At 37.6% G+C, this 26,870-nt stretch overlaps 1 protein-coding gene across 4 annotated transcripts in view; it reads right to left on the bottom strand.

Annotated features, from left to right (window-relative positions):
- Positions 1-1,040: 1,040 nt before the first annotated feature.
- Dgkb (diacylglycerol kinase beta) overlaps positions 1,041-26,870 on the bottom strand; it is a 590,490-nt gene continuing 564,660 nt past the window's right edge. For 3 of the 4 annotated variants that reach the window (XM_050158720.1, XM_050158719.1, XM_050158721.1), the window contains one exon: positions 17,625-21,188. In XM_050158720.1, the coding sequence (XP_050014677.1) occupies positions 21,081-21,188 (108 nt within the window). In that variant the 3' untranslated portion in view covers positions 17,625-21,080. Of the gene's footprint in view, positions 1,178-17,624; positions 21,189-26,870 lie in introns of those variants that run through there. The other variant, XM_050158722.1, reaches the window with a different exon arrangement.

Here is a 26,870-nt window from a genome sequence, read left to right as displayed (position 1 = left end):
GACTTAATGCTTGCATGGCATACACTTTACCAACCAAGTCATCTTCCCAGACCATAACTCTTTAGAAATATTCTAGAATATCTATAGAAACTCAACAAATGTTTGTTAAATGGATTGGAATATAAGGCTTGTATTTAGTTTTCCTAGGAAATCACAAAGGCAGAGCACAGGGAGTGGAACTAACAAATACATTCTCATTATGTCCAATATACTTGGCCTTTTGAATAGCCTTCACTAGTGGGTCATTTCCCAGCTTCTCCACTTTATATGAGTGGTCTTCAGTGCTATCGTAAAATTACAAGCCATTCTTTCTTCCAGAGTTATTCTTCTTCTCAAAGATCCCAGGTTTCCAAATTAAAGTTAATGATTCCTATAACCTATCTACAACCACTGCTGTTTCTCTTAAATCAAGTAATATCTTTGTTTTCTCTGAAATGTAAATATTTAGACCAGATGATATGTACACATAATTTTATTTAGTACTTAACCTTAAGAGTAGCAAGAAACCAAGCAAAAAAAACAAGTAAACAAAAAGACAAACCCAAATGGGCTCATGTATTACTCTCACCATTACTGTAACCATCAGAGATGAGAACCCACTGGGTTATTCCTGGAAATGTGGATGTGAAGTACCTTAGACGAATGTACGAGAGAATTTTCTCCATTGGCTCCACTCCCCTAATATACAATGATTACCTTCAAACACAATATCCACTTCATGCTTTGATGGTTGTACATTTATCAGGATGGTTGATGCTATTCTCATATAGACCCAAGAAATTGCAGTTGAATAGAAGAAAGCAAGAAACACTAGACAGAAGTGAAGTTAATCCTAATACCTGTGCACGTAAGAAAAACCATGCTAAGTATTTAGAGTACCAAGGCTGTCCCACCACCAGAGAAACAAGATAAGAGTAGGAAGGGTTGAAATAAAAGGAAGCACTAGAATACGTGCCATGTAATAATGGCAGCATTTCATTGAATTGTGTTTTGTAAATTCTCCTGCATGCCTGCATTTAACTGTATGTGCATGTACATACATGATTCCATGTAGTCAGGGAGGTTCAAAGGTCCTCAGAACCACACTGTCCTTTTCTGGCAGCTACGGTTTGCACTTTGACATTCACATCTGTAGCTCAGACTCTTCTTACTTTCTCGGTGATAATCTTGTACTAAACTGTCTCTAATAAGCAGAAACATAGAGAAAATTCTCAGTACTCTAATATCTTTCTTCTTACATTTATTAGTCAGTAATTGTAGCCTAACTATTTTTGAATAACATACAATTAGCTTTTGATTGGAGTATCGTTTTCCCAGAAAAGCTGGAAAAAGCCATTCCATCTATTGGACTTTTCTCTCAGTAAATAGCAATGGTTACATCTCGGAATAGACTTTTTATAAGCACAAACAAATAGAATGTGAACAATGAACTGAATTAGGAAAGAATTAAACCCTAAGGGTTTAAATATTCAATTAAAAGATTGGTCCAATATTATGAATTTGCTTGATGCCTAAGGTCAAACAAACCAAGTTACATTTGGAGGCCGACTCATTATGTGTATCCTTTTTATTTATTTAATTTTTTTTGAAAATTTTGATTATTAAAAGACTCTGATTTTCTCCTTCATAAAAGGCATTTTGGCTTACTGTTTGGATATTTTCCGGTGCTAAAACGTTGGAATCTGACAAAAAAAAAAAAAAAAAAAAAAAAAAAAAAAAAAAAAAAAAAAAAAAAAAAAAAAAAAAAAAAAAAAAAAAAAAAAAAACCTTGCTTGAATCTTTCACCTTGCAGGGCATTTGTGTTGAAAGAGTACATTAGGGCATATAAATTGACAGCTTTAGATAAATTATTCAAACCTTCTCTATATTTTGGTTGATACAGAGCAAAACCTTTTCCTGCAAGGTATTCTTCATGGCTTCCTTTAGAAAGCACAGCAGAGGTAGTGAAATCTGCAGCCTAGATGGAAGCTTTAACTTCTGGCCTAACATCTTTATTATTATCAGGCAATATCTGTCAGACGGTATTTAGAAAGATTGTAACTCGGAAAATATTATTCTTATTAAGTGAAACTAAGCATATACTTTCAAAGATAACCTATCCTTGGTGGAAAAACGTTGGTTTTCCTTTGAAACTCATATGTTAGTGGTTCATTTTAAGTAGTAGTGTAAGCCCTGGAAGTCATGATGACCTGTACTCATTATTCTCCCTTCGATGTGGGCAGGAAGGTGCCCTCCATCAGTCAACTCCCTTATTACTGAGATGCCCCTAGTGTCTAACTGTGGTAATACTGTTCTCACTCTATTTCCATTATGTTTACAACTTGAATGCCAATGAAGGGGAGCAGCCATTTCTTTGACAAGCACATTCTTATTCTTTTTTTTAAAAGATTCTCTTAATTTCTGAGACTTTCAGACACGAATAGTGAAATATGATCCTATCTACCTCTCATTTACCCCACCCCAGCCTCCTCCATGTACAAGAAACCCCCCAAACAGACACTTTCTCAGCTTCATGTATTTTTGTTGTGGTTGTTTTCTCCTTGTTTTGTTTTCTTTTATTTTGATAATGCCCGAAACTCAGTTAATAGTGCCCATATGTGTATGTGTAATGGATTGTCTACTGGAGCCTGGGAAACTTACTAGTGGCCACATTCTAACCTTTCCCAGTAATTATCCATCCCCAATAGCGCCTCTGTAAAGGGTGGGTGCTGGACATAATCTACTCCATCTATGTAAGGGCTTTGGCAGGGGTTGATCTTGCATGCTGTATATGAGTTCATGAATGTGTTAGCCATGTCCTATGTCGTAAAACAACATTTGGCAATCCTCCTATCCATCTTTCCTCTCCTATATCCATTCTGCCTCTTTGTTGGTGGCATTTCACTGTTGTTTACTGCTAAAAGATGCTTCTCTGAACAAAGCTGAGAACAGTCAAGTCTATAGTTACAAACATAGTTATAGTAGTTAGAAGGTAATTTGACAACATGGTCACTTAGCAAAATAGCAGGTTCTACCCTGGGGCCTATGACCTCCCCAGACATTTTTTTTTTAACCATGATTACCGTATCAGCCAAAAAATTCCCTCCTGTGTAGCAGGGAACAAATCCAATAAGAAAGCAGGAAGTAGTTAATTAACCAATAAAATTGTGCAATTATTTTACCAATTTGCATGTCTTGCCTGGCAGTTCAATATTACAGCTTACAAGAGGTAGTACTGGGTAATACCATTGATATCTTTTCTCCCCCAGCAGCCTGCACAGCACTTCCGAGCATTAGTAAAACTAGCTTCCAGGGGGGAAGTTTTCTTGTCAGTTTGAGATTGATTTTTCTATATCCTGTGGCCAAAGTGTGCAGTATCTTCAGCAATAAGGTCTTACCATATAGCTATGGCGGGTAATTGGGGTGAGGGTGCATTGTTTTTGAGGCCTCTGAAAGATCCCTAACCGAAAACTCATGTAGTGCCATATCTCCTGTCTTCTACTGTGTTCTACTGTGATTTCCATGTAACAACCCAGATCTTCAGGTATTGACCTTGTCTGAATATACAGGGCAGTTCTGGTGAAACTCATTTCATTTATTTATTTATTTATTTATTTATTTATTTATTTATTTAAGTTGTGTATTGAAATGGGCTTAGTAGGAGGTTTTCTTAAATACTGAATTTTGCTTAGCTCACCGGTTCCCCATCCCTCCCCCTTTCTATTTCCACACCCCAGTTCCCACTGAAGATTTTAGCCTTCAATATTTCCCATCTCCTTTCATTTTACATGTGTTCTATCATTCAAGTTACTTTTGAAAAGTTAGTTTTGAGATGGTAAATGTCTCTGAGGATTCTCATAACTTTTCCTTTGGGTTAGCCTTCCCCTTTACATCCTGTTTTATTCCAGAGTCCCACTCTGAACCCTGTTTAAACATTTCTGCTTCCATACTGCACATTACTATTTTAACTTGCCTAGAACCTGTTATCCCCACTCCCTTAAACATGCTACCCCACAAACCTTTTCTAGTTCCCTGGCTTCTACCTGAGTCTTCAGGACATAAAGTGAAAGATTTAAAGCCTGACTCTACACATAAGAGAGAGGCTACAGCTTGTATCTTTCTGGGTTTGAGTTTTCTCACTCCATGTACTATCTTACAGTTTCATCCATCTACCTACAAATTTAATGATTTCATTTGACTTTAATGCTAAGCAACATTCTATCGTGATTGTGCACCACATTTTCCTTATCCAGTTGTCTATTGATGGACATCTAGGATGATTCCATTTCCTATCTTTTGTGAACATATGAAAAGTGGAATTATTGTGGGCACTATTCAGAGACAGCTTTGCACACTCAGTTTGGAGCTGGTATGTGGTTAATTGACCTCACCAGGTAAAAAAGCCAGAGGAAATTTTGATAAAAAAATTCTCTTTGTTGGGAAAAATAACCATTTAGATATGAGGATATTTTAGATATTTAGATAGGTGGATATACAGAAAGAAAGGGAGATATTTTAAGGTGTTATCATTTAGGCAACAAGAAGAATTCCAAATGTCCAGTATTTGTGGCTTTCTAGTGTCATAATTTTGCAAGAAAGGACACAGTAGTGATTGGTACAAATGACCCAAGAACTTGGTTTTGTCTCTCTTTCATCTTACTGAAATAGGTTGGACTTTGTAAGAGCCAGATGGTTCTTTTGATTTTTTAACCTTAAATTTCAGTTGAAACCAAGCCAAACAGTCTACCTTATCTTTTTCCTCCTTTTCATCTTAGAGCAGAAAATAGACTAATCTACTTTATTGTTGAGGACACTTGAGAAATTTCACCCATATAAAGAAACAGAGTCCATCTCTTTTAACAAACTGTGTTGTCTCTGAGTCTCCAAAACCCACCTAAACCTATGAACCTTTACAAGGGCAGAAAAAAGTCTTCATTTGTCCCAGCATGTTTGTTGGGGCAGGTAGCTTGTTCATTCCTGGTTGCCCAGAACCAAAATAACAACACAGAAACTGTATTAATTAAATTACTGTTTGGCCTATTAGCTCTAATTTCTTATTGACTAGCTCTTACATCCTAAAGTAACCCATCTACATTAATCTGTGTATCACCACATGGCTGTGGCTTACCAGCAAGATTCTGTCATGTCTGTTTCTGGTGGTGGCTACATGGCTTCTGACTCTGCCTACTCTCTCCTCCTCTATCTGCTTGGAACTCCCACCTTGTCCTATTCTGCTAACCTATTGATTAAAACAGCTTTATTCATTAACCAATAAAAGCAGAACATAGGCAGAAGGACATCCACACCACACGTTCTCCATGTGGGAGGAAGGATAGGAAGGGAAACCATGGGACCCTCTTAAGTCCATAATCATTTCTTGACTTTGTCTCTACCAAGCACTGTTCTAAATTCTTTATATATAGTATTTTATTCCTTTTAGTCTAAGAAGCACTACAACCTTTATTTTGTAGATATTAATTTGAAGTACTAAGGCTCAGCCGCCTAATGTCACATAGCTGGAAAGCGAGTAAACCAGGGTTGTAAAGGGTCATTTGTGATGGGATCAGAAGGGTCTGCTCTCCATCCATATGTTTCTGTCATGCATAGTAACGTCCTCTATTTCATAGAAATAAGGATAACCAGAAACTCTGATCCACTGAAGATAAGCCTTTAAATGTATTTATGCCTTTTTATTTCTATGACTTTACTTCTCCCTATTTTATGATTTTTTTTTTCAAGATTTTCAACTAGGGAAAGTCAGAGGTTTCCTGGGAGAGGAATCTGAGTGATGTGTGTTTGCTGAGGTGATTTATAAACAGTTGGTTTCTGTTTAAAGTCTGTGTCAAAACCTCCATGTGTGCTTGCAGAATTCTGCATTGCTAATTAGGTATCATAGCTATTCATGCCCCATGTCACTAAGAGTTATTGTCCTATGGGATTGCCTCAGCTTGGAAACAACTTTGAAGATAAGTGATATCTTTACCAACTTTGTTTTTACATTTTGCTTTGCTGATGAACTTGCTGTTTCAAATATTCTCTAAGGACAGTAGAAATTAATAGTAATGAGCTCATTTGGAAAGGAACGGCTCGTGATCCTGTTGGCTCCGTTCTCACTGCTGCTGCTCATTTTATTTTAGGGAAGTTTGCTGAGGCAAGATGCTGAGTGCAGCAAGGTGGTTTTCACTAAAATAAACTATTGAATTTTGGTAAGACTCTGGGACAAAAAGTAAGAACGACAATTGCCTATAAATTATGGAATTTTTACTTCCTGGTGAAGATCAGTAGGTGTAGGTGGCTTCTAAGTGATAAACATGTGCGTTTCTAATTTCATTTGTACACCTGCCAAGTCCCCCAGCAGCTGGATTCATTACAGCCATCTGAGCGTTAATAGAATGAGTCCAAAAATGTCCTCAACAACATGCATCCTACCAAACTTTGAAAGGTTTTTATATAACCAGTTGGGAAGTGTTTGACAGTATGCATAGTAAATTTAGGGCACTTTTAGAAAGTAAAGTTTGTGGAGATTTTTATTTCTTTTGTTTTCTATAAACTTTGGGTTTCAGAGGGTAGCCATTAAATGGTAACAGGGTTTTGTTTGTTTCTTTGTTTTTTGTTGTTGTTGTTGTTGTTTGCTTCTTTTTATGAAATGAAGGATCCATTACTCATAGAGATGCTGACAAATAAAATTCCCTTGACCTAAAAGTTGTAGAAAGCTGACCATATCATGCAACATGTTCACATTTTCGGCATAGGTTTGAGAGGCTAATTCTCTATTATCTTGTTGAGAAGTGTGGAGAAGGAAGGTAAGAGGAGGTAGGTCCTCCACATATGATGGAGACTCCCTTAGGTGACAATCCTCCTCTGAAGTCTGCCTTGCTCAGGCATCTGCTTATCTGGTGTAAAGTATTAGGCTGATAGATCCTGGAAGCAGCTGCCCTCACTGGATTCTTGAACTTGTTGCTTTGGTAACTTTCTTCACCTCACTGAGTTTATACTTTGAAAAATAGAGACATGGATATAGAATAGCATCAGCTGCAGATAGTTATTCTAATTGCTATATATAGCAAAACATGTAACTATCATAAGTGTTAAGTGTTTAGTATATTAACCAAAACATGTTGCTTAAAGAATACAGCCATCGGTTTTTATTAAGACTAAAGAAAATGATCATGAATTGATTTTTTAAACATATGGAAACAAAGGATTGATTGTCCATGTTAGGAAAGACTTCGGAAAGCATCTGGGAGTTCATCTTGTATCCCCTAAGCTGGCTGTAACAGGGACTTGAGAGGTTCCTAGCTCATGGTGTATAGTTATGTAAAGCAGAACACAGACTGGAGACAGGTGGCCATGAAACCAAGCATAAGATTTTTCAAAATCTCAGAACGATGTCTAACCACTCCTGGTTCAAACTTCTAGGGGAGAAAGTCATTCTAAGGCCAGTATTTGTCCAGTGCGTGGTAGAGTGTTTGCATCTGGCATGTGTTTGAAAGGAAAATAGTGCCAAAGCACCTGAAGTCATGCCCAAGACGATTCTGAATGCAGCAAGCCTCCAAGAGCACCTCAGCTTGCAGTGCCCAGTAGAATGGGAACGGTGTTGAGAAATTGATTCTCAGGTGTTTTAGTCAGTCGAGCTCTTCAAAGGGATAGAACCAAAGAACGAATAAGATCTATATATAGCTGTCAGAGGGGATTATTTTCAGCTGATTTACATGATTAAAGGCTAGATAATCCTGCAATGGCTGCCGGAAGTTTAGAGAGCTGGGAAGACTTGTAGTTGTTCAGCCTAGAGTCGGAATTCTCAGAGTGAGAGACTAAAGATGCTGTGGAGGTTGAGGGTCGAGAAGCACCTAGAGAGTTCCCGATGAACAAATCTACACTGAAATGCTTAAGAATCTGGAATTTTAAATCATGAGCCACAGTAGCGGTGGGGGTAGCCCTTTAAAAACTAGAGCAGGCGCCAGACATGTGGCTTCCTTCTCTGCTCCGTGATCCCTCTGGCTCCTGAAGTTGCTGGATGATTCCATCCGCATTCCGGGTGGATCTTCTCCATTCTGTTTTGTTGCTTTAACATGCATGCCAAACATCTCTGGCGAAACCTTTGTAGACACCCAGAAGTATCTTTACCAATTTTCTGTAATCTCTTACTACAGTCAGCAGGACAACCGAATTTTAACCATTATGTGCAACTGCAATGATGTTTTCCTACCAAGAAGTTTCTTAAACACTTAAAAAAATCGTTACCTCACCATTTGGATTTTGCAACTTCCTGTTGGAGTGGAAAATTGACTGACTTAAAAAGCTACCACAGTGGAAGTTGAATTCAGCATACTTCACATTGATAAAGAGTTCAACAAATTATGTGTGTATTCACAAGTTTATAATATTTATTTGTCTGTGCATGTGGACATGCGTGCTATAGTACGAACGTTGTGGTCTTAGGCCAACTTGAAGTCAGTTCTGTGCTTCCCTTATGTAGAGCTCAGGGATCGAACTCAGGTCATGAGGCTTGGCAGCAAGTGTTTTTACCTGCTGAACCATCTCACCAACCCGTTCTTTAACACTTTAACTGATAGTATGATCATATAGGGGCATGTTATTTTTTTTTCAATGCATCTATACATTATAGAACTCTCAAATTAGGGTAACATCATATATTTTAAAATGACAAATCTCTATGGTGACAACATCTTCTTGTTAGGATTCTTCTTCTCTAATCATGAAATGCTGTATGATCACCTTCATTCACTGTGCTATGAAACAGATCACCAGGGATTTTTGTGTTTTGCCTATGACTTAGTATCTGTCAAACATTTCTGTATCCTTCCTTACTGCTCTTCTTTCCAGAGTCTAAAGACAACTGCTCCTCTCTCAGCTCGAATAAAGTCAGTGTTTATTTTTTTTTTTTTACCATTGGTTGAGATGACATAGTATGGTACCTGTCTTCAATGTCTGGTTTGTTTCACTTCCCAAAATGGCTTCCAGTTTCTTGTAATGGAATTTTAGTCATCAGTCTATGACCAAGTGTTCAGTCTTAGAGAATATATATCAAGTCTTAATAGCTATGTTATGAGATTATTAGGAAAGTCAGAATGGAGATATCCATGGCAACATTGGGTTTACTGCACCAGGAATACTATGTTAATCTCCTTTCCTTCACTAGTTACAGAGGTACTAGTTAATCGAGTGAGCTGTGTCCCCTAACAAGTTTATGGAAAAATAAACTTCATGTAAACTAGAAACCAGTTCAACCAGAAGCTATTAGAAAAAGATCACGAGTCAGTAAGACTTCTTATTAGTAGGAGTAATTAAAAACCTGTTTGCTGAACTCTTCCTATGTGTTACGTACATCCTTTTTGTACAGTATTAGCAATAAAAACCATGTTTTAGATGAGGAAGCAAATGTAGAAATACTTAGTTATGGTCTCTTTTTTGGAGGGGAGGTTGTAGTAAATATTCTTTCATCACAGAATGGAGATAAAGAAAAGCAGACACAGCTGATGAACAGGTGGGTAGGCAAGTTTCAGTCCATTTTCTCAAACTGACAGTTTCCCAACCTGACCTAAGCCACAGGAGAAACCGAAGAATCACTCATATTTTGGCTTCAGGTAAGTACTTAAAACAACTGCATTACCGACAAGAAGCCATCCTTTTTTTATTTTCATAGTCACACCTTAATAAGGATATCCCACACTGATTTGCACTATCTGTTTTTCGGAGCCATGGAAAGCCCTAAATCAATCGGAAGAAGCTGAAGGGTGATCTTCCCACCAGAACCCTGGAGTATTAACCCCAAATCTACTGCAATCTAACTCTGTAACTCTGGCAAAATAAAAAAAAAAAAAAAAAAAAAAAAAAAAAGATTTGAACTCATCTTTCTGAATCAATTGTGGAAATCAGAATATGGACTGAATATTTCTTTAGGTCCATCCTCATTCTAAACTGTGTTCAGACTGCAAAAATTAAAGTAAGATAGCATTTGTAGATGCTTCTCTCCATGAGGGCACAATCACGGTAAAATAAAAAAAATACCCCTCCCCGCTGAGATGGGTTGGATCATCTTCTCAGACTTCTAACATACTTAGGATACTATTTTAAGAACTATACAATTAAATTGACAATTTTTTCTTTGAATGGCAGCAGGCTGGCTATATCAATGTTAACTCAAATTACATACAGATTTTAATTCTTTTTACCATTTAGATGCTGTTGTTGAATTTTAGATATCAGTAAAATCATTTCTAAATAAACCCATACTGATTGCCTTTGGATCTTGATTTGCAACGGCCATGCTAAATGTAGATTTTCCTGTGTTAATTACATGTAAAATCATGTGGGCTTTAGTAATAACACATGTGAAAATTGTGCTATAATCAATTTACATTTCATATTTAGTTTACTTTTCTAATCTTTTTCAGAATCCATGAGGCTGGCCCTCTATGAGGGCTCTCATTTATAAGAAAAGGTCAAGTGGAGTGGTTTCAGGTTTTGGTTATATGAAGAAAACATTAGCAAAAGAAATAAACGTGATTTGATTATTTCTAGCGCTTAGAAGCATAGTTCACTTTGAACTCTAAATTATTTATGACACAGGAGACACTTAGTAAATAACAGGAAAAGCAGACTGTGGTATTTGCTAACTTTAACACTTGGGCTACCAAAACCTGGGTCTGATGACAATTTATTTATCTTGAATTAATTCCTAAAGAATAGTTATAATTCTAGTTGAAAAATAGGTTAAAGTAATAGCAAAAGACCAATATAACATCTGCAGGAAAATAAAAGTAGTCCTTCAGGATTGGTGTTCAAGCTAACTGATTAAAATTGGCAAGAATGCAAAATATGAATGATTGATAAATTGGCAGTTATTTCCGTGTTACCTGATGATGACAGCTACCTATGAAATACAAGATCTCATCCCCAGGAAAATAAATTAATTCACAGAGGAAGGTTGGAAAACTAGGTGTGTGTACAAACGCATATCTGTCAGTGAAATAAATGCAAGTACATTTTAATATGTTCAAGAAAGCTACCAATTTGAAAAAAAAGTTAACCTAAAGCAAAGCCCTCCTTGGGCAAACCACTTTGAGGACATTATTATGTATTTCCAAGCTTATTGAAGTGTATGAAAATAAACTCTTGTTTTCTGTTTCATTTAATGCATCTAACTTTCCTCTGTGGTGTGCCATAGTTATCCTGTGCTTCTGACAGTTGTCTGATTCGACTTGGAGTTTTCATTTAAGACAGCATGGGTTTGAATCCCAGGGCCTTGGATGGCCTTATTCATGGAAGAAAGTTCTCACAGATGATGCCCCCTTTCATCAAAGTCATTAATAAAACTCCTCACAGGTATGGCTTCTTATAACATCTGGTTTGTAGTAGAACAGATTGACCTTTTAATAACGTATAAGTCAAAATGTCTTCCCCAGGATCTCCTTTTATTGTTTCACTGTGTAGACTGTTCAAAAATTCAGTATTCATTGCGTAAACTTAAATTCTCTCAAATTCATGCTTACTGTGGCACACTGTCTTTAAACATAAACGCTAGATCATTCACTTCAGTTTCCGGGTTGGGCTGTCCAAATACAATCATAACTGTGAGCATAGAACAGCTTTTACTTCTTTCTTTCCTCGTCACTCACTTATTCTTTCCTTTCTTACCTTTCATTTTATCAGGATTTTGGAACTAAGCCTGTTTTATTGCTAGCACAATGAACATTCTGTTACCTTAAGTAATTCTTAAAGGAAGCATGTGTGATGATAACTCATATATCTATTCACATATATATGTATATATAGTGGTTATAAATATTCTCAGTTATCATGGGTAAGATATTCACTTTTTTCATCCCAGAAACAGTACAATCTTTTTCAAGGAGAAACATTCACCACATTTGTATAAATCCAAATCAGTAGTTTGCATTGGCAAGGAGATTGCGAGGAAGAACATTATGAGAGAAGATATAATTTGCAGACTTTGTAATTTTGGTGCAGACCACACCTGGATACATATTTTAGTAATCCTGGTGTTGAATGGGTACTAGAATAGGCAGAATGTCTTTATTTATTTGTAGTACCTATAAAAAATATAAGTAAGTACGGGAATGAGTATAGAATGCAAAGGAGAGGAGATGGAGGTGGTGGAAAATCTACTGAGAGATTTGATGACATCTTTCAATCAATAATAGAAATTATATTTCCTGGAGCTTTTGCTCTTCTGCACTGGTCTCAGGAAATAAGGAGAAGACAGTGGAAATTCTTATAAGGGATCCGAACTCCTTGAAAGATGAAAGCTAATGAAAGGAGAGTCGAATAGAATATCCTCAATGAGGTCTACAATCCGGAAAAGATCCCTAAAATAAAATAATTTTGAAGAAAAACAAAGTTTAGATTCTCCACTTGTGACCCTGGTCTAATGAGCAATAGAAGATAGTAGAAATATTAAATATGAGCGTGCATTTTACCCAAAGGAAACTCAGAGGAAAACCATGCTTCATGTCATATTTTGGGGAATAAAAGGCAAGCATTATCGGGGAGAAGAACCCCATAAATTCATAGGGAGTGGCCGTATAAGGAGGTGTGGCTTTGTTGGAGTGAATTTGGCCTTGTTGGAGGAAGTGTGTCATTTTGGGGGCAGGCTTTGATGTTTCCTTTGCTTAAGATGCTACCCAGTGTTTGAGTCCACATCCTGTTGCCTTTCACGTAGATGTAGCTAGCGCCATGTCTACCTGCATGCTGCCATGCACCCTGCCATGATGATGATGGACTGAACCTCTGAACTGTGAGCTGCCACCTCAATTAAATGTTTTCCCTATATAAGAGCTGCCATGGTCATGGTGTCTCTTCACAGCAATAGAAACCCTAAGACAGAAGTTGGTACCAGGACTGGGGTATTGTGATGGGCCTGACCATGTTTTGTTTGGAGGAATTTGGACTTTGGTACTTTGGGTTAGGAAAGCTGTGGGATGCTTTAAGCACTGTTTAATGGGCCATACTAGTAGGAGCTGATGAAAGACTATGAAAATGAGGTATTTATATACAACAAGTCATTACTGAGCTCTAAAGAAAAGGAAGATAATGAAATGTATAGGTAAGTGGATGGAATTGGAAAAAAAATTATACTGAACTATGCAACCCAGCTGAAGAAAGACAAATGCTCCAAGCTATCTATATGGATACCTGTGGAAGCCAGGCATCTAGAAAGGGTTGGGCAGACTAGGAAATTCTATAAATGATAAAGCAGCAGTAGGATATAGATCATTTGCAAATACAGAAGGGTTGTATTGGAGGTCGAAAAGTATACACAGGAGTAGAGGTGGGAGATGGAGGGGATGCACGGTAAGAGAGGAGAGTTAACCAGAATGAATGCTGTCTGTGGAAATTTACTACTTTGTAGGCCAAATAACAATGCAAATTATAGGCTTTAGCCTCTGTAGGCACCAAAGACTTTGAAAACAAAACAGTCTTTTGCCATTCCTTCTGATTGCTTTACCAGAACTAGTTTATAGGTAAAGTTACCACAAACTTTTATTACAGAACTTAGAGAGAAATTGAGATGGAACTGGACTGGAAGCTTGTTTTCAGGTGACTGCCTTTCACAGTACTGGAAAGACCTTTTATAGATTTCTGGGAATCAGGAGGGTAATCTGCTTTCTGATTGGATTCTAGACTCATTCCGCAGAAGCAGATTTATGCCTGGTACTATAAACCTAGTTCAAAACTCTAACTGAAGAGGTCTTAGGCCGTAGGTTAAACTAGGCCATAGTTTGAAACTGAGTATTGCGATTTCACTAAATTGGCATGGCATCAAGCTGCTTCTACATACTTAGGTTTATACCCATGGACAAACGCTACTCTCAGCCTGTATCAAAGAAGCTGCTCTTAGCAATGAATGGTGGTGAATGCAGAAGATTATGATGGGTGCAGGTGCTGAGAACACATGATTGCTGTGTGCTTAGCTCCAAACAGAACATTAAGAGGGTGAACCACACCCTCTAAAGTTCCAGGGACATTGTGGAAGGAGAGGTAGAAAGAATGTCAGATATAGAGAAACAACGGTAAAATGTCTGAAGGACATCACAGCTATTGCATCCATGATCATAAAGGTCCTGTGAATGTCTGTTCTGGGCCTATACAAGATTAAAGCCTGGCAACAGCTCACCATGAGTTGGAGAGAAACTCAATGGGCCCCATCTTCCCCTGCTGAACTTTTGGCTTCTGAGGGATTCTAGGGAGAAGAAGTTGGTAACATAGACAGCATTGGTTGAACTCGGAGGATGGGGTCCCAAAGCAAGACAAAGAAAACTGTGAATACAATGTGGCACAGTACTTTTTAAGGAGGATGGAGGGCTGGCGGGAATGTAAGGAAGATAAGAGAGACAGTAATCCCAATCTATTACACATATGCACAAAACCTTTAAAGAACAAATCTAGTAAAAATACAAAGACACGGCTGAAGACGTGGCTCAGTGGGTATAGACACTCACCTCACAGCCTGACAACCTGAGCTCTAATCCTGAAACCTTCATGGAGGACAGAGAAACTGGCTTCTCCAAGTAGTTCTCTGACTTCCACATCCCCACATTGATTAAAATTTTTCTAAACATAGCCAACAAAACAAGACAAGAAAAAAATAAAAGAAAAAAGTCTATAGGAGATTAAGGATGAGGGATTCACTTGGTATTCTTGCTGCTAGTTTTCAGATCTTCGCTCTGTGCTGACAGGTGGTTTAAACCCATGGCTAAATTATGGATACGTCTCAAATCCAGTAAAAGATTTTAAACCATTTAAGGATTTTTTTCTTGAATTTACAAATATTGATGACTGGAAATATGAGTGCAAAGAAGAGTCAAATTATTTTTAAAGAGAATGTTTCTCAGTGAAACCTTAAATTGTATATTTACTAGACCCCAAAACATGCTTACCACAGAGCTACTCCTGAGAATTCAGGGGCATGAACAAAACTGGGAGCTAGCTTTACTGGTGTGAGCTTTAAAACAAAGATCTAGAGGAGCACAATGAAGCACTTTCAATATCATTAAAGATTTTTACCATTACCACGCATTTCAGTGACTGGCAATTAATATAGATGATATACAACTGTGCTCCTTCGAGTTGTTAACTAAATGGACCAATTTGTGTGTGAGATATTTACGGGAATAAATGTTAGAAAAATTCATGTTTTTCTCTAAAGATGTCTCCAGTGATAGAACATATACGTCGAGAGTAAGAAAAAAACCTATGACATAACAATCTCAAAAGAGACACCAGATATTTATAACTACATATGTTAAGGTAATCTAAAGTATTACAAGTCTAAGCCAACTAACTCTTCACAGATGTGCAAGAGGAGATCACAGCATGTACTGACTAGAGAGTGCAGAAAGAGTTACAAACATGTATAAATATTTTGAAAATATTATTTAGCCCATCTGTAGCTTTTATATATGTCTAAGTACACAGAACTCGTTTTATTCATTATTTCTACACAAATTTAAGTATAAGTCATAGTGTGTTTAGTAGCTAGATGTGTGGTGGAGCAAGTTTTGAATGTTCTGGCAACTTTTTCATGGAATAATTAAATACTGAAGGAATTAATTTTCTAACGTTGAGAGGACAGAAGAGAATAAAGAGAATATGCGGGCAGTGATCTGGGAATTCCTTGGAGACCTTTGAGTTGCACTGGAAGAACCTTCTAGGCCATTATTCAAATACAATACCTTTTTGGTATCATGATAAAAGCTAAATATGTCTGCATTCCTCTAATTAACTCAGAGCTCTGCTGTTGATAAAAACGTAATTCATGTGTAGTTTCAATATTCTTGCTCTTACTCTCTCAAAATAGCTTATTGTAATACAAAGGAATATAGGTACATTGTCACACACACACAAATGTCTCATATTTCTCTGAACTCAAAATAATTTGCTTTGTTCAGCACAGAAGCCTTTTCCCAATTGAATTCAGTAATTCAGTCAGTGAGGAGCTGGAAGCATCCTACAGCATTTTTTGTTGTTAGAAGTATTTTCCATCTCGCTGTTTTCTCTGCTTGCCTGTTCCCAAAGCTGTTTTTAAAATAACCACTCTGAGGCTTAATATTAATTAGGTACTCTTTGTCCTACTAACTTAGGCTTCTTATTAACTACCTCTTACATTTTAAATTAACACATTTCTCTTACTTTGTATTTTACTATGAGGCTTGTGGTTTGTTACCTTACATCTTGATTCTTGAGTGGCTGCATAGCATCTGCCTGACTCTGCCTTCTTTCTCTCAGCATTCAGTTTAGTCGTCTCACCTAGTTTTACTCTACATTGTCATAGGCCAACACAGGGCCCATTCTTTTCCCTTAATATTTACAACTGCTAGAAGAGCTAACTATTTTAACGACTACCTTACATGATTGAATTCTGCAAAATAAGTATGGTTTGTTTCTAAGGACAACATGGAGACATTTGAGACAACCTCAAGAAAAGGTAAATCTGCAAAGGACATTTTTAAAGACCTAAAATTTTACAAAAAGAAATAAAGGTAATTAAGAAGATTCAGAGTAAAAGGATATGAACACAAGGGGCAAAAATAAAGAAATCAAGTCTTATATGCTCCGTTACCTAGGAGAGCCCAAGATGTTAGAGGTGCCCAAATCATGGGGTACATGCCAAGAAGAGCTGGTAGAGAAGGAGTGGAATCTGTCCAAAAGAAATAAGTGTGTTGCAGACAAAAAAGATAAACAGAGTTGGAGACCTGAGTGTTTTGACATCAGGCATAGAGATGCACAGGTTGGAGTTTGCTCAACTGCCTTTTGGTTTTGTTTTGGTCCAGTATTTCCTTACTATGCTCCCGTCCATGAATTTTGGAACAGATATATATATCTATATATCTATATCTATATCTATATATATATGTATATCCTGTGCCCTTATATGTTGGAAGTATGTGATCTACTTTTTTATTTTGAGCTTGACAGGTGATTACAGTTGAGAGGTTGTATGAATCTCAGAGGATAATTTGGACTTTGGACTTTGACACATTGCTGAGACTGTGATAGGCTAAGGGACTTTTGAATTTTCTCTAAATAAATTTTATGTTAAGATATTGTTAAAAGCTTTTGGGGGACAAGGAGTGCAATGTGGATGTTTAAATGTAATTTCCCCTCATAATCTCATAGAGAGTGTTTCTATTAGGAAGTATGAATTGTTGAAGTGGGTATGGCCTTGTTGGAGAAAGTGTGTCAGTGTGGGGTGGGCTTTGAGGTTTCCTATGCTCAGGATATCACTGTTTCAATTAAGTTCTGGTTGCCTTCAAGATGTAACACTCTCAGCTCCAGCACCATGTCTGCCTTCATGCATACTTGCTCTCATCATGATGGTAAAGAACTGAACCTCTGAAACTGTAAGCAAACCACCTCAATCAAATGTTTACTTTATAAGAGTTGCTGTGGTCATGATGTCTCCTAGAGCATTAGAAACCTTCAGTAAGATACCACGTAATTGGATTCCTAGGTACAAAGGTCTTGCTCCCAACTAAGGCAGGGCCTCTAATGGAAAGCAAATGGGAATGTTCTCACGATCTTTCAAATGAAGGGAGTGAGAATGAATGATACACAAGTGAATGGTTAACACTTTTATTTCAAAAACCAAGATTTGTACATAACACTTTCTGAGAAAATAATTAAGATACTTTAATTAAACAAACCCTATGTTTTAGACACTATAAGAATATATAGAAAGGTTCATATGAGAATTTACTCAAATTTTCAAACACAATGCAACTCAATTGGCTGGTTTAAGGGTGTGATTTCTGTCTTTCACAGAATGAAGACTTTTCTGAGATTTATTTATTCATTTTTATTAAATTCCACAGCCTTGATATACTTTACAAGGGCTTTATCTTTTAGTGTGGAATACAAGTTATACATTGATTAATTCTTCAAGGGTTAATTGTGCCATAAACAGTATACTTTTCTCTTTAGAACCAACAGAAACCAAGTAACACTAGCAGAGAAAGGAAAGGAACCACCAAAAAGTCCTGTGTTGTTTGAGTAGCATAGACAGTCTCAGACTCAGATTCTGCCCTGAAAACTGTACTTGCCCCCAGTCCCTGAAAGCAGACAGTTGAACAAACTGGGGTGTGCGTGTATGAATCCTTAGAGCTCACTATTTTACACATTTGCATTCAGGAGAGTGTCTTAGGCTGAATAGCTAACCAATTATATTAGAATGAACACAGTCGCATACCCATTAAAGGAAAAAGATTTTCCCTCTATTACAAAAACCTGATTATCACTTTTCACATCAATTACATATGATACACACAAGGTAGGAAGTGAGAAAATACACATACGACCTTTGAAATTCTGGTTCCATATAGGTAGCACCCTTCCTGTTTCCTGAAAGAGTGCATTTCTAGGTTAATGCTAGGATCTCTCTTCTTTCATTAACAACTTCGTATATGGCAGTGTTTAGCAGGGTATGAAGCTCCATTCATGAGATCCTCTGTCCCTTGTAAGTTAGTGCAGTATTCGTTTTCACACCACCCCACTTAAACCTCATCACTACTATGCCTACTATGGTTAAAGAGGTTGACTCAACACCTCCAACACCCACGCGCTTGCAAGAAAAGTTTCCATTTTGTAAAGCTAACACTCATTATTCATTATTTTAATATGCCATAGAACTTTCCATTTAGAATTTTCCCTAAAATATATATTCTTCTCATGAAGCTGTCACAAAAAAGAAGAGAATATCTTCTCTTATTTCAAAATCATCAAAGTAGATTTTAAAAAACTACTTTCCAAACCCCAGGAGTAGTGTACTCAAAGGGCAAGCACATCATTTATCTAAAAAAAAAATAAATGAGTTTAGAAAAGTCAAATTTGATTCATTTCTGAAGATTGATCAGTGTTACCCATGAATCCAATGCTGCACTGAAAAGTAGTGCCTGTTAGCACAGGCTGTTGCCACGCAGCTAGGCTGAAGCATGGCAGAGCCCACTCTTTCAGATCCTAAAATCCTACAGGCCGGTTCTTATAATTCTCTACAGTTGTTTCCCAGTGCAAAGATGCTGCAAATGGTTGAGAAGCTGCTGCTGCCCGAGTGCCCTTTTGAACATAAAGTATTCTGTGGATTCAGAATAAGATTTTGGCACGAGGTCTGCTTGCCCATTTATAGAAAAACTCAACAATCTGTGTAAAAGTGTTTGTCCCCTGTAATCGCAGATGCACAGCAGCATGGGTAAGCTCTGTGGCATTAGGGCAGCAATGCGATTGTGGTTGTTTTGAGCATTTTTTTGGTCTAGATTATTGTTCTGCTGAATAACTATTTTATTATTGCTGTGCCAGGACAACTGATTGCGGTACTGAATTTGTAATTTTAATCATCATTTTCCTGGGAAAGCTAAATTATGTCTGCATTCTATTCAAAAGCTTTTATTTTTAAAGCAATTAAAGTTATTGTTGATTGGTATTTAGCATCCAATGTTCCTGGCATACTAAAGGAATACACTTTATACATAATCTTCCATTACAGAACATTGCTTGAGAGCAGCTATTTGATACAACAGCATTCACTTGAGTTTTCAAATCAAAGAACAAAAATTACAGCAATTTCACTTGAAATCAATAAATCCATGCACAGGGTTATGTTCAACAGAATCACTAACTGTTATTTGTTATTCAAAGATGAATGAATCAATAGAAAAATAGAACTGATAAGTCATTAGCACTTTAATGCAGAGCAGAGAGGAAAGCTGATAAATCATGCATTTCAGGCACACGTTTCCCTGATGGTGTGTTTGAAAACATAAACGTGCAGTGATGAGACACAGGTCAGTGTGACTGAACTACACTGAGGCTGTCAAAAGTATTCCATTTCATAGTAGAGCCTCAAATAAACACTATGGGAAGTAATAGTTCCACAATTTCTTTAAACAACCAGAGACCCAAACCATGCCATGAACACCTTAAAGAGTGATCTAGGCCATTATTTCCAACAGTTGGATTGTCATAGAGATGCGATTGGAGTGACCGAGTAGTAAGGGGCTAATTGCATGCATGATTTGCTTCCATGAGCTCAACATCATTGCAGGTAGCAATTTACCCTAGAAGGGAGCTGATGCAGTCATTTACCTTCTTGAAGTACACTTAGCAGACCCATTAAAAATTAGAGTCGTATTTGGCAGGGGGACCAAATAGCCATGAAATTGGCTATTGAGCTTTGTTTGTGTTGTATAATTTACTGTTTTTGAATGGTGAACATTTTAAATACAACAAGTGGGTAACTCACTCTCTTCCAACATTTTGCTTTTCACAAACTCAGAAGAACTACTATTTTCTGATTCTTTGGTGGGAAACAGTTTCATTAGGCACATAGTTTAAAACATCTATTTGGCTACTTAGTGTGATTATACATCTGTGTCTAGATTCTCATGCAGAAATGACTAAGGCTTTTTATATTATCACAGTTACTGCCAGTAATGGTATTTTCACTCATTTTATTGGAATTAAAAACAAAGCTAAACAAAAAGAAACCCATTCTCTATTTCTTAGTTCATGAAAAATCTTATGCCTGATATTTTAATGTCCATTCAGAAGAGTAAAGATGTTGAAGATACAGCATGGTATCATAGCAACTACTTAATATAATCTCTGATTTAAGCTTCTCCTTGAGTCACAGGTCTAACACCATGGATACACTCACTAATTATAGCAGGGCAAGGGATGACAGTTTTGTACGTTGGATCATTGCAGCCTACGTATCAGTGCTTGCCAACGACAGCAATTACATAAAGAATTTTTATTTTCCATCATATTTCTTTAATTTCTCACAGGTTTTCCCTCGCAGTTTGTACATGGGACAGGGCTAAGATGTGAGAGGGAGACAGAAAAACCTATGGGAATGCATGCAACTAAAATGTGCGGGCTCACATCGTATTCACTCCCACTTGTTCGTGCAAAGATGCCTATAAAAACAGAGACAATAAGTTTTCTAATAGCCAAATTTTACATCAACTCAACATAAACTGTTAATTCCATGGTCAGAGCAGGAGACTTGAAATGACTCAAAGTGTTTCATGGCCTGTACTACTTAAATTTCTCTTGATAGAGGGTTACTCCTTGCTTCGGTTTCTTCTCCTTTTGATGAGTGAGCAGAACAACCCAGTTTTGGGAGGAGGGCCCATCAGCATTGGGGCTTGGTTCTTGTGTGTAATTCTTATCTAGGAAAGAGGAAGACAGAGGAAGAGTGTTATGAGGATAAAATGCCAAGTTCTGGGGAACTCTGCAGCTATACTTCATGAGTAACAAAAATAACAGAAGGTTAAAACTCCATGTCAGAGTTTCTAGATTTCAAAGATATTTTAAGGAGGGCTAGGATATACATTTCAGTGATACCCAAACGCTAACCCAAAGGAAAAATTAGCTGAAGTCACGATTTCAGTATGGTGTTACATCTAACCTCATGCATCCTACAGTCTCCCAGAGCTTTTGCTTCAGACTGCATGATTACCCAGTGTCATTTCTTCAACATCAGTCATGTATTATTGAAACAGGAAAAGATACGCCATTACTGCATCAAGAGTCCTGACCATGGCCCAGCAATAGGAGCTGCTTAACATTAGGCAAGCCTTATTTATCTTTTTAATCAGATTGTTTCTCTCTTTCAACACGAGCTGCAAGGCTTCATTTCCAAACAATCATTAGAAATGAAAGTCAAAAGTTAACATGCATGAAAGGTCAGAAATGATCTTTCTAATTTGTTAATTAATTGGTAATACAATAGAATCAGACGCCGAGAAGCCGCAGACACTCAGAGGCACTGTTCTAAAGCGACTCATGTTGATTTCTGTGATATGAAACTACGAATCACCTTAAATGAGACAACCTTAAAGTAGATTATGTCTGCAATTTTCTCTAATTCAACTCTAAATTAGAGAAGACATTTTATGAATATATGCTATGCTCAAAGCTAATTGAAAGCAATTATCAAAGTGGCATTTTGTCTGTGACTTTAAGATACATTGTAAGATAATAAATGATTCTCATTATGTAATAAAAAGGTCACATCTTGCCTTTGGGCTACTGACGCTACGAGTTTTTCAAAAGCAATCTGAGACATTTTCTTTAGCGAACTGCGACTAATACAAGAGCCATCCCTTATTAAATATCAGTTGTCACCTGCACAGCATCCGCACCAGAGATGAGTATTCCTTTCAAAAAGAAACAGCACTTCATTAAAACCTGAAAAAATATATCTCCGAAAGTGCATACCTGACATTTTCAGGTTAAAATAAATCTCCTTAACTTGTCATTCACTAATAGCAGTGAAGCAAAGAAAATAGATGTTTGTCATGGGAATCACATCATTAAATCAGCATTAGGACTTTTGGGAAATGAAAATTCACATTCTAGAAAGATACTTAAAAAACTGAATGAACAAAAAAACTTTAAACATGTTGGAGGCAGACTTTGCTAGAAAAATACAACTATTTTAATTATCATATTTGTAAAGTCCAATAGACTAAGCAAGGCCAAAACTCTCTGGATGCTGAGTCTATCTTATTTTTGTTGTTTGTTATGAAGTGAAAAATTGATTGCTGTCAGTTCATATGTCAATATTCCCACTACATATGTAGATTACAAATGATCTCTACCAAACTTTCCCTATTTTAGGTTTCTCCCACACTGAATCATTTTTTAATTTGTTCTCTTTATTCATGTATGTATGTATGTATCATCTATCATCTATCTATCTATCTATCTATCTATCTATCTATCTATCTATCTATCGATCTATCTGCCAATCATTCTATCTGCCTATTTTACATCCTGGCCACCATTGCCCTTCCCCCCTTTTCTCCCTGCTCCCCTAATTCCCCTCTGTTCGCACCCACCAATCCATTCCTCCTCCATTTCTGTTTACGATAGGGAGGTCTCCCATGAATATCAACATGGCATACATGACAATACATGCCATACATGGCAATACATAGTAATACATGACAATACATGCCATACATGACAATACATGACAATACATAGTAATACATGACAATACACGACATACCAAATTGCAGTATGACTGAGTACCTCCTCATGTATTAAGGCTGGGCGAGGTGACCCAGATTGAAGACTAAGGTCACAAAAGCCAGTAAAAGAGTAGAACACATTCTCTATTCCCACTGTTAAGAGTCCCCCAAGAGGACTAAGTGACACAATTATCACATATATGCAGAGGGCCACAGTTAGTTCCATGTAGGCTCCCTCGTTATCAGTTCATTCTCTGGGTTAGTTGATTCTGTGAGATTTCTTGTGGTGTCCTTGCTCCCTCTGGCTCCTACAATCCTTTCTCTCCTCTTCTGCAGGATTCTCCAGTCTCCACCTAGTGTGGCTGTGGGTCTGCACCTGTTTCAATCAGTTACTGGATTAAGCCTTTCTGAAGACAGTAGGGTCTAGGCACAAATCTATGCATATAGCAGAATATCAATAGGCATCATTACATTGACTTTTCCCCCTCCAGTCCTGTTTGGTTTTATCCTAGGTCTCTGGATCATCCAGCCTATGGGACCTGTGCGCTAGGCAGTGTCAGGGGTGGCACTGGGTTTTAGTCTGAACAGGCCATTGGTAAGTCACTTCTTCAATCTCTAGGCCACCCTTACCCCAGCACATCCCATAAGCAGGACAGACTATAGGTCAAACGTTCTGTGGCAGGGTTGGTTTCTCTCTCCCTCCACTTGAAGTCTTTCCTGGTCACAGGAAATGGTCAGTTCAGGCTATAGCTATGACCATTCCTGTAGATTTCTGGAAGATTCCCTTGCTAGCCAGGTTTTTACTGACCCTGAGATGCCCTCCCGCTTCCAGTAGGTCTTTTCAGTACTCTTCGCCCTAGTTTGCTCCTCCCAACCTGATCGCGTGTTCCCATACCTGCCTGCACTCAGTTCACTCAAAAAAAATCTCTTATATTTCCCTTTCCAAGGGAGATCCCCATGCCCTTTTTGCGGCTTTCATGTTACCTCGCCAGAGAGGATGAGGCAGAAGGAATATGGCTACATTCAGTCTCAAATAGACAGCAAAAGCCAAACCAAATTAAAGCAACCAATCAACTCACTGACCAACAAACAAAAAAGAAAGCCATTTCCACTGATTTGAGTGTGATGGTGGTGGTAGAATATGCCTGTAATTCCAGCCCTCAGGAGGCTGAGACAGTGAGACAGCCTGCTAGAACCAGTCTCACACACCAAAAAGAAATAGAAAATTCCGTTTAGAAACTTGGAGGTAGGAGGAGACCGAGTGGGAGAGGGAGAGGAAAAGAGTTCAAATGCAGTTACACTCTAACTGGGAACAACATCCCTACTGAATACCACTTGCTAGAAAATGAAAGCCACAGTATCAGAAATGGGTTATTTCTTTTTATTATTGGCCAGGGTTCCCAGACAACCCCACCCCCTGCAAATATTATAAGACATTGCCATTCTTTTAGGCTACTTTCCAGAACTTGGTAAGTCCTCACATAAATGAGTCATAAATTAAGAATAGCAGCACATACATACATAGTTTCTACATGGCGACGAATATTTTTATTGCACATTAGCAAAAATGCATAAAGATGTACTGAGATTTATTGTGGCAGGTTTTCTGTGTAGTGCTTTGCACGATGCTGTTGAATGCTGCTTCGTTCGTTCACCTCTTTGAGTTGACCTCGATTTAAAGTCATTCAGATACAAATAAGCAATGTTATGGAAAAGTAGAGAATTGAAGAATTATTTCATAAAGGTGACAGAATAAGGAGTTTATACGTTCCTGTGTTCAGAGCAGAAGGTGAACGAGGTCTCTTCACCTTAGGCATTGGTGCTTTCTTGAAAAATTTACTGATACGTAAGTACAATAATAGAGAACGGACAGGACAGTTCTTTTTAAAATTTATTTCTAAATATCATTTGGCTCAGGTCTTTGTTAAGTATTTACCTGGTTTCCTGTCACCCAGCATCAAATATTTCCACCCACCATTATTATGAAAGGTAAAATTTACCTTGTTTTTGTAGTCTGAACACAGGCTACTCAGCATGCTTTACTATGAGTCATATCTGTTTATCTAAATTCTTTTTTAAACTGTTTTTATTGAGCTACGTGCTTTTCTCCACTCTCATCTCTTCCTCCTCCCCCCCTTCTACTCTCTTTCATGATCCCTGCCCTCCTCAATTCACTCAGGAGATCTTGTCTTTTTCTACTTCCTATTTAGATCCACATATGTCTCTTTTATCTATTTATCTAAATTCTTCAAGCATTCTGATAAGACTGGAAGAGAGACAGACTTTATTTCTTAAAGGAACTCTCTGATTGCTAGAGGTTCAATTTGTAACATCTCAAAAGGCATTAAATGTTTTCTCAGTAACATGTGGTGATGTTGGGATGCAGTGGAATTTTTGAAGGTGGGGTCTTGTAGGAGGATACTAGGTCATTGAGGGTGTGTTCTTGAGCTGATATTGAAACATATGATCCTTTCTCTCTCTTTTTTGTTTAAGGCCTGCTTTCCCCTCCTGGTGTTAGCTCCATTGTGTTCTGTACTATCACAGACTCAACAACCATGGGCTATAGCTTCTGAAGCTGTAAACCTTTTCTCTCTATATTTTATTTCTCTTGAGTATTTTATCAAACTGAAAGAAAGCTGGTTAGCATATCCACTTTGAGAAGACTAATTCTTTCTGTGATTTTTACTATTTCCTTTATCTGATTTTGTTCCCATCCTTCCTAAGATGGATGTATCAACATTCTTATGTTAAAGGCCAAATAAAACTTGGTTTTCGTAATCTGAATAATACATTTATTTCTAAGTTCAAGAGCATAATTTGAGGACTGATCCTTCCTGATTTCCCCTTACTATTTATCCCCCGTTTCCCTTTTTACCAGCTGCATTCCTGGAATGCTCCTCCTTTCTGATGACCATTGCAAACATGAGACAACGGGTGTTGCATATGTGTTGTGCATTGGACTGCAGAGATGCTGTCAGGAAACAATTTGTCATGGTGGAAGCTGCATTTCATTCTCATCAACATAGTTAAGGATTGGGTAGCAGACTCCAGGCAGGGCAATCAGAAGGCCAGGCAAGATAGTGATCCATTCAAGAAGTAAACTAGACTTTAGTTATGGGAGTGCCAAACTGAACTTGGCAGGGCAGAGTCAACAGAAGAGGAAGAGGCATAGCCTATGCTATATGGTGATTTGGTTGTGCTGGTCTTTGGAAAGGGAGAATGCTTTTAAGTCTTCTGTGCCTCTAACCTCAAATTGCTATGTGTGACATTATAGAAAGAGAGGTACTCTGTGGCATCGGTGACAGCTGGGAAGTTGGTGATGTCAGTTTTGAGTATGACACTCTGAAAGAGAGGTTCAACGTCTTTGGATTTGTGGGTATGGAGTTCAGAAGGAATATGCAAATTTAATGTGCCCATAAAAATGTGAGAATAGATTCCTGACAACGTAGCAAGTGTGAAATGTATATATATATGATTTTTTAACAGGTTAGTATTGGCATTTCAGATTGAAGCAAGAGAATGCCATCCAGTGACAGACATAACTACAATACACAAGAGAAGGAGGAGTAAACACTAAAAGGAAGTGTGATCCTATTCTAATCTGCCTTCAGTGTAAGCTAGTCCTTATTTTTACATAATACGTAACTTCCAAAGCACACGTGCTTGAAGGGCTTACATGCTGAAATTCCTTACAATGGTCTGGGTATAATGTATGTAAGCTAGTAAAATGTTTAACCTAATTTGAAATATTTAAATTCTGCTTGAGAGCTGTATGTTGCAGGATGTTTAAGCAGATGTCCACACAATCGTGAGGATGGCAAATGCCCATGCTTCTGTGAAGGGCTACATGGTGCTTTTGGCTTTGTGAGCTCT

Source organism: Alexandromys fortis, unplaced genomic scaffold, assembly GCF_014885135.2.
Source record: "Alexandromys fortis isolate MF-2015 unplaced genomic scaffold, M_Fortis_MF-2015_v1.1 scaffold_101, whole genome shotgun sequence".
NCBI classification, from domain to species: Eukaryota; Metazoa; Chordata; class Mammalia; order Rodentia; family Cricetidae; genus Alexandromys; species Alexandromys fortis.
The sequence above is the reverse complement of the archived record's forward strand: the minus strand, read 5'-3'. Positions and strand labels throughout refer to the sequence as shown.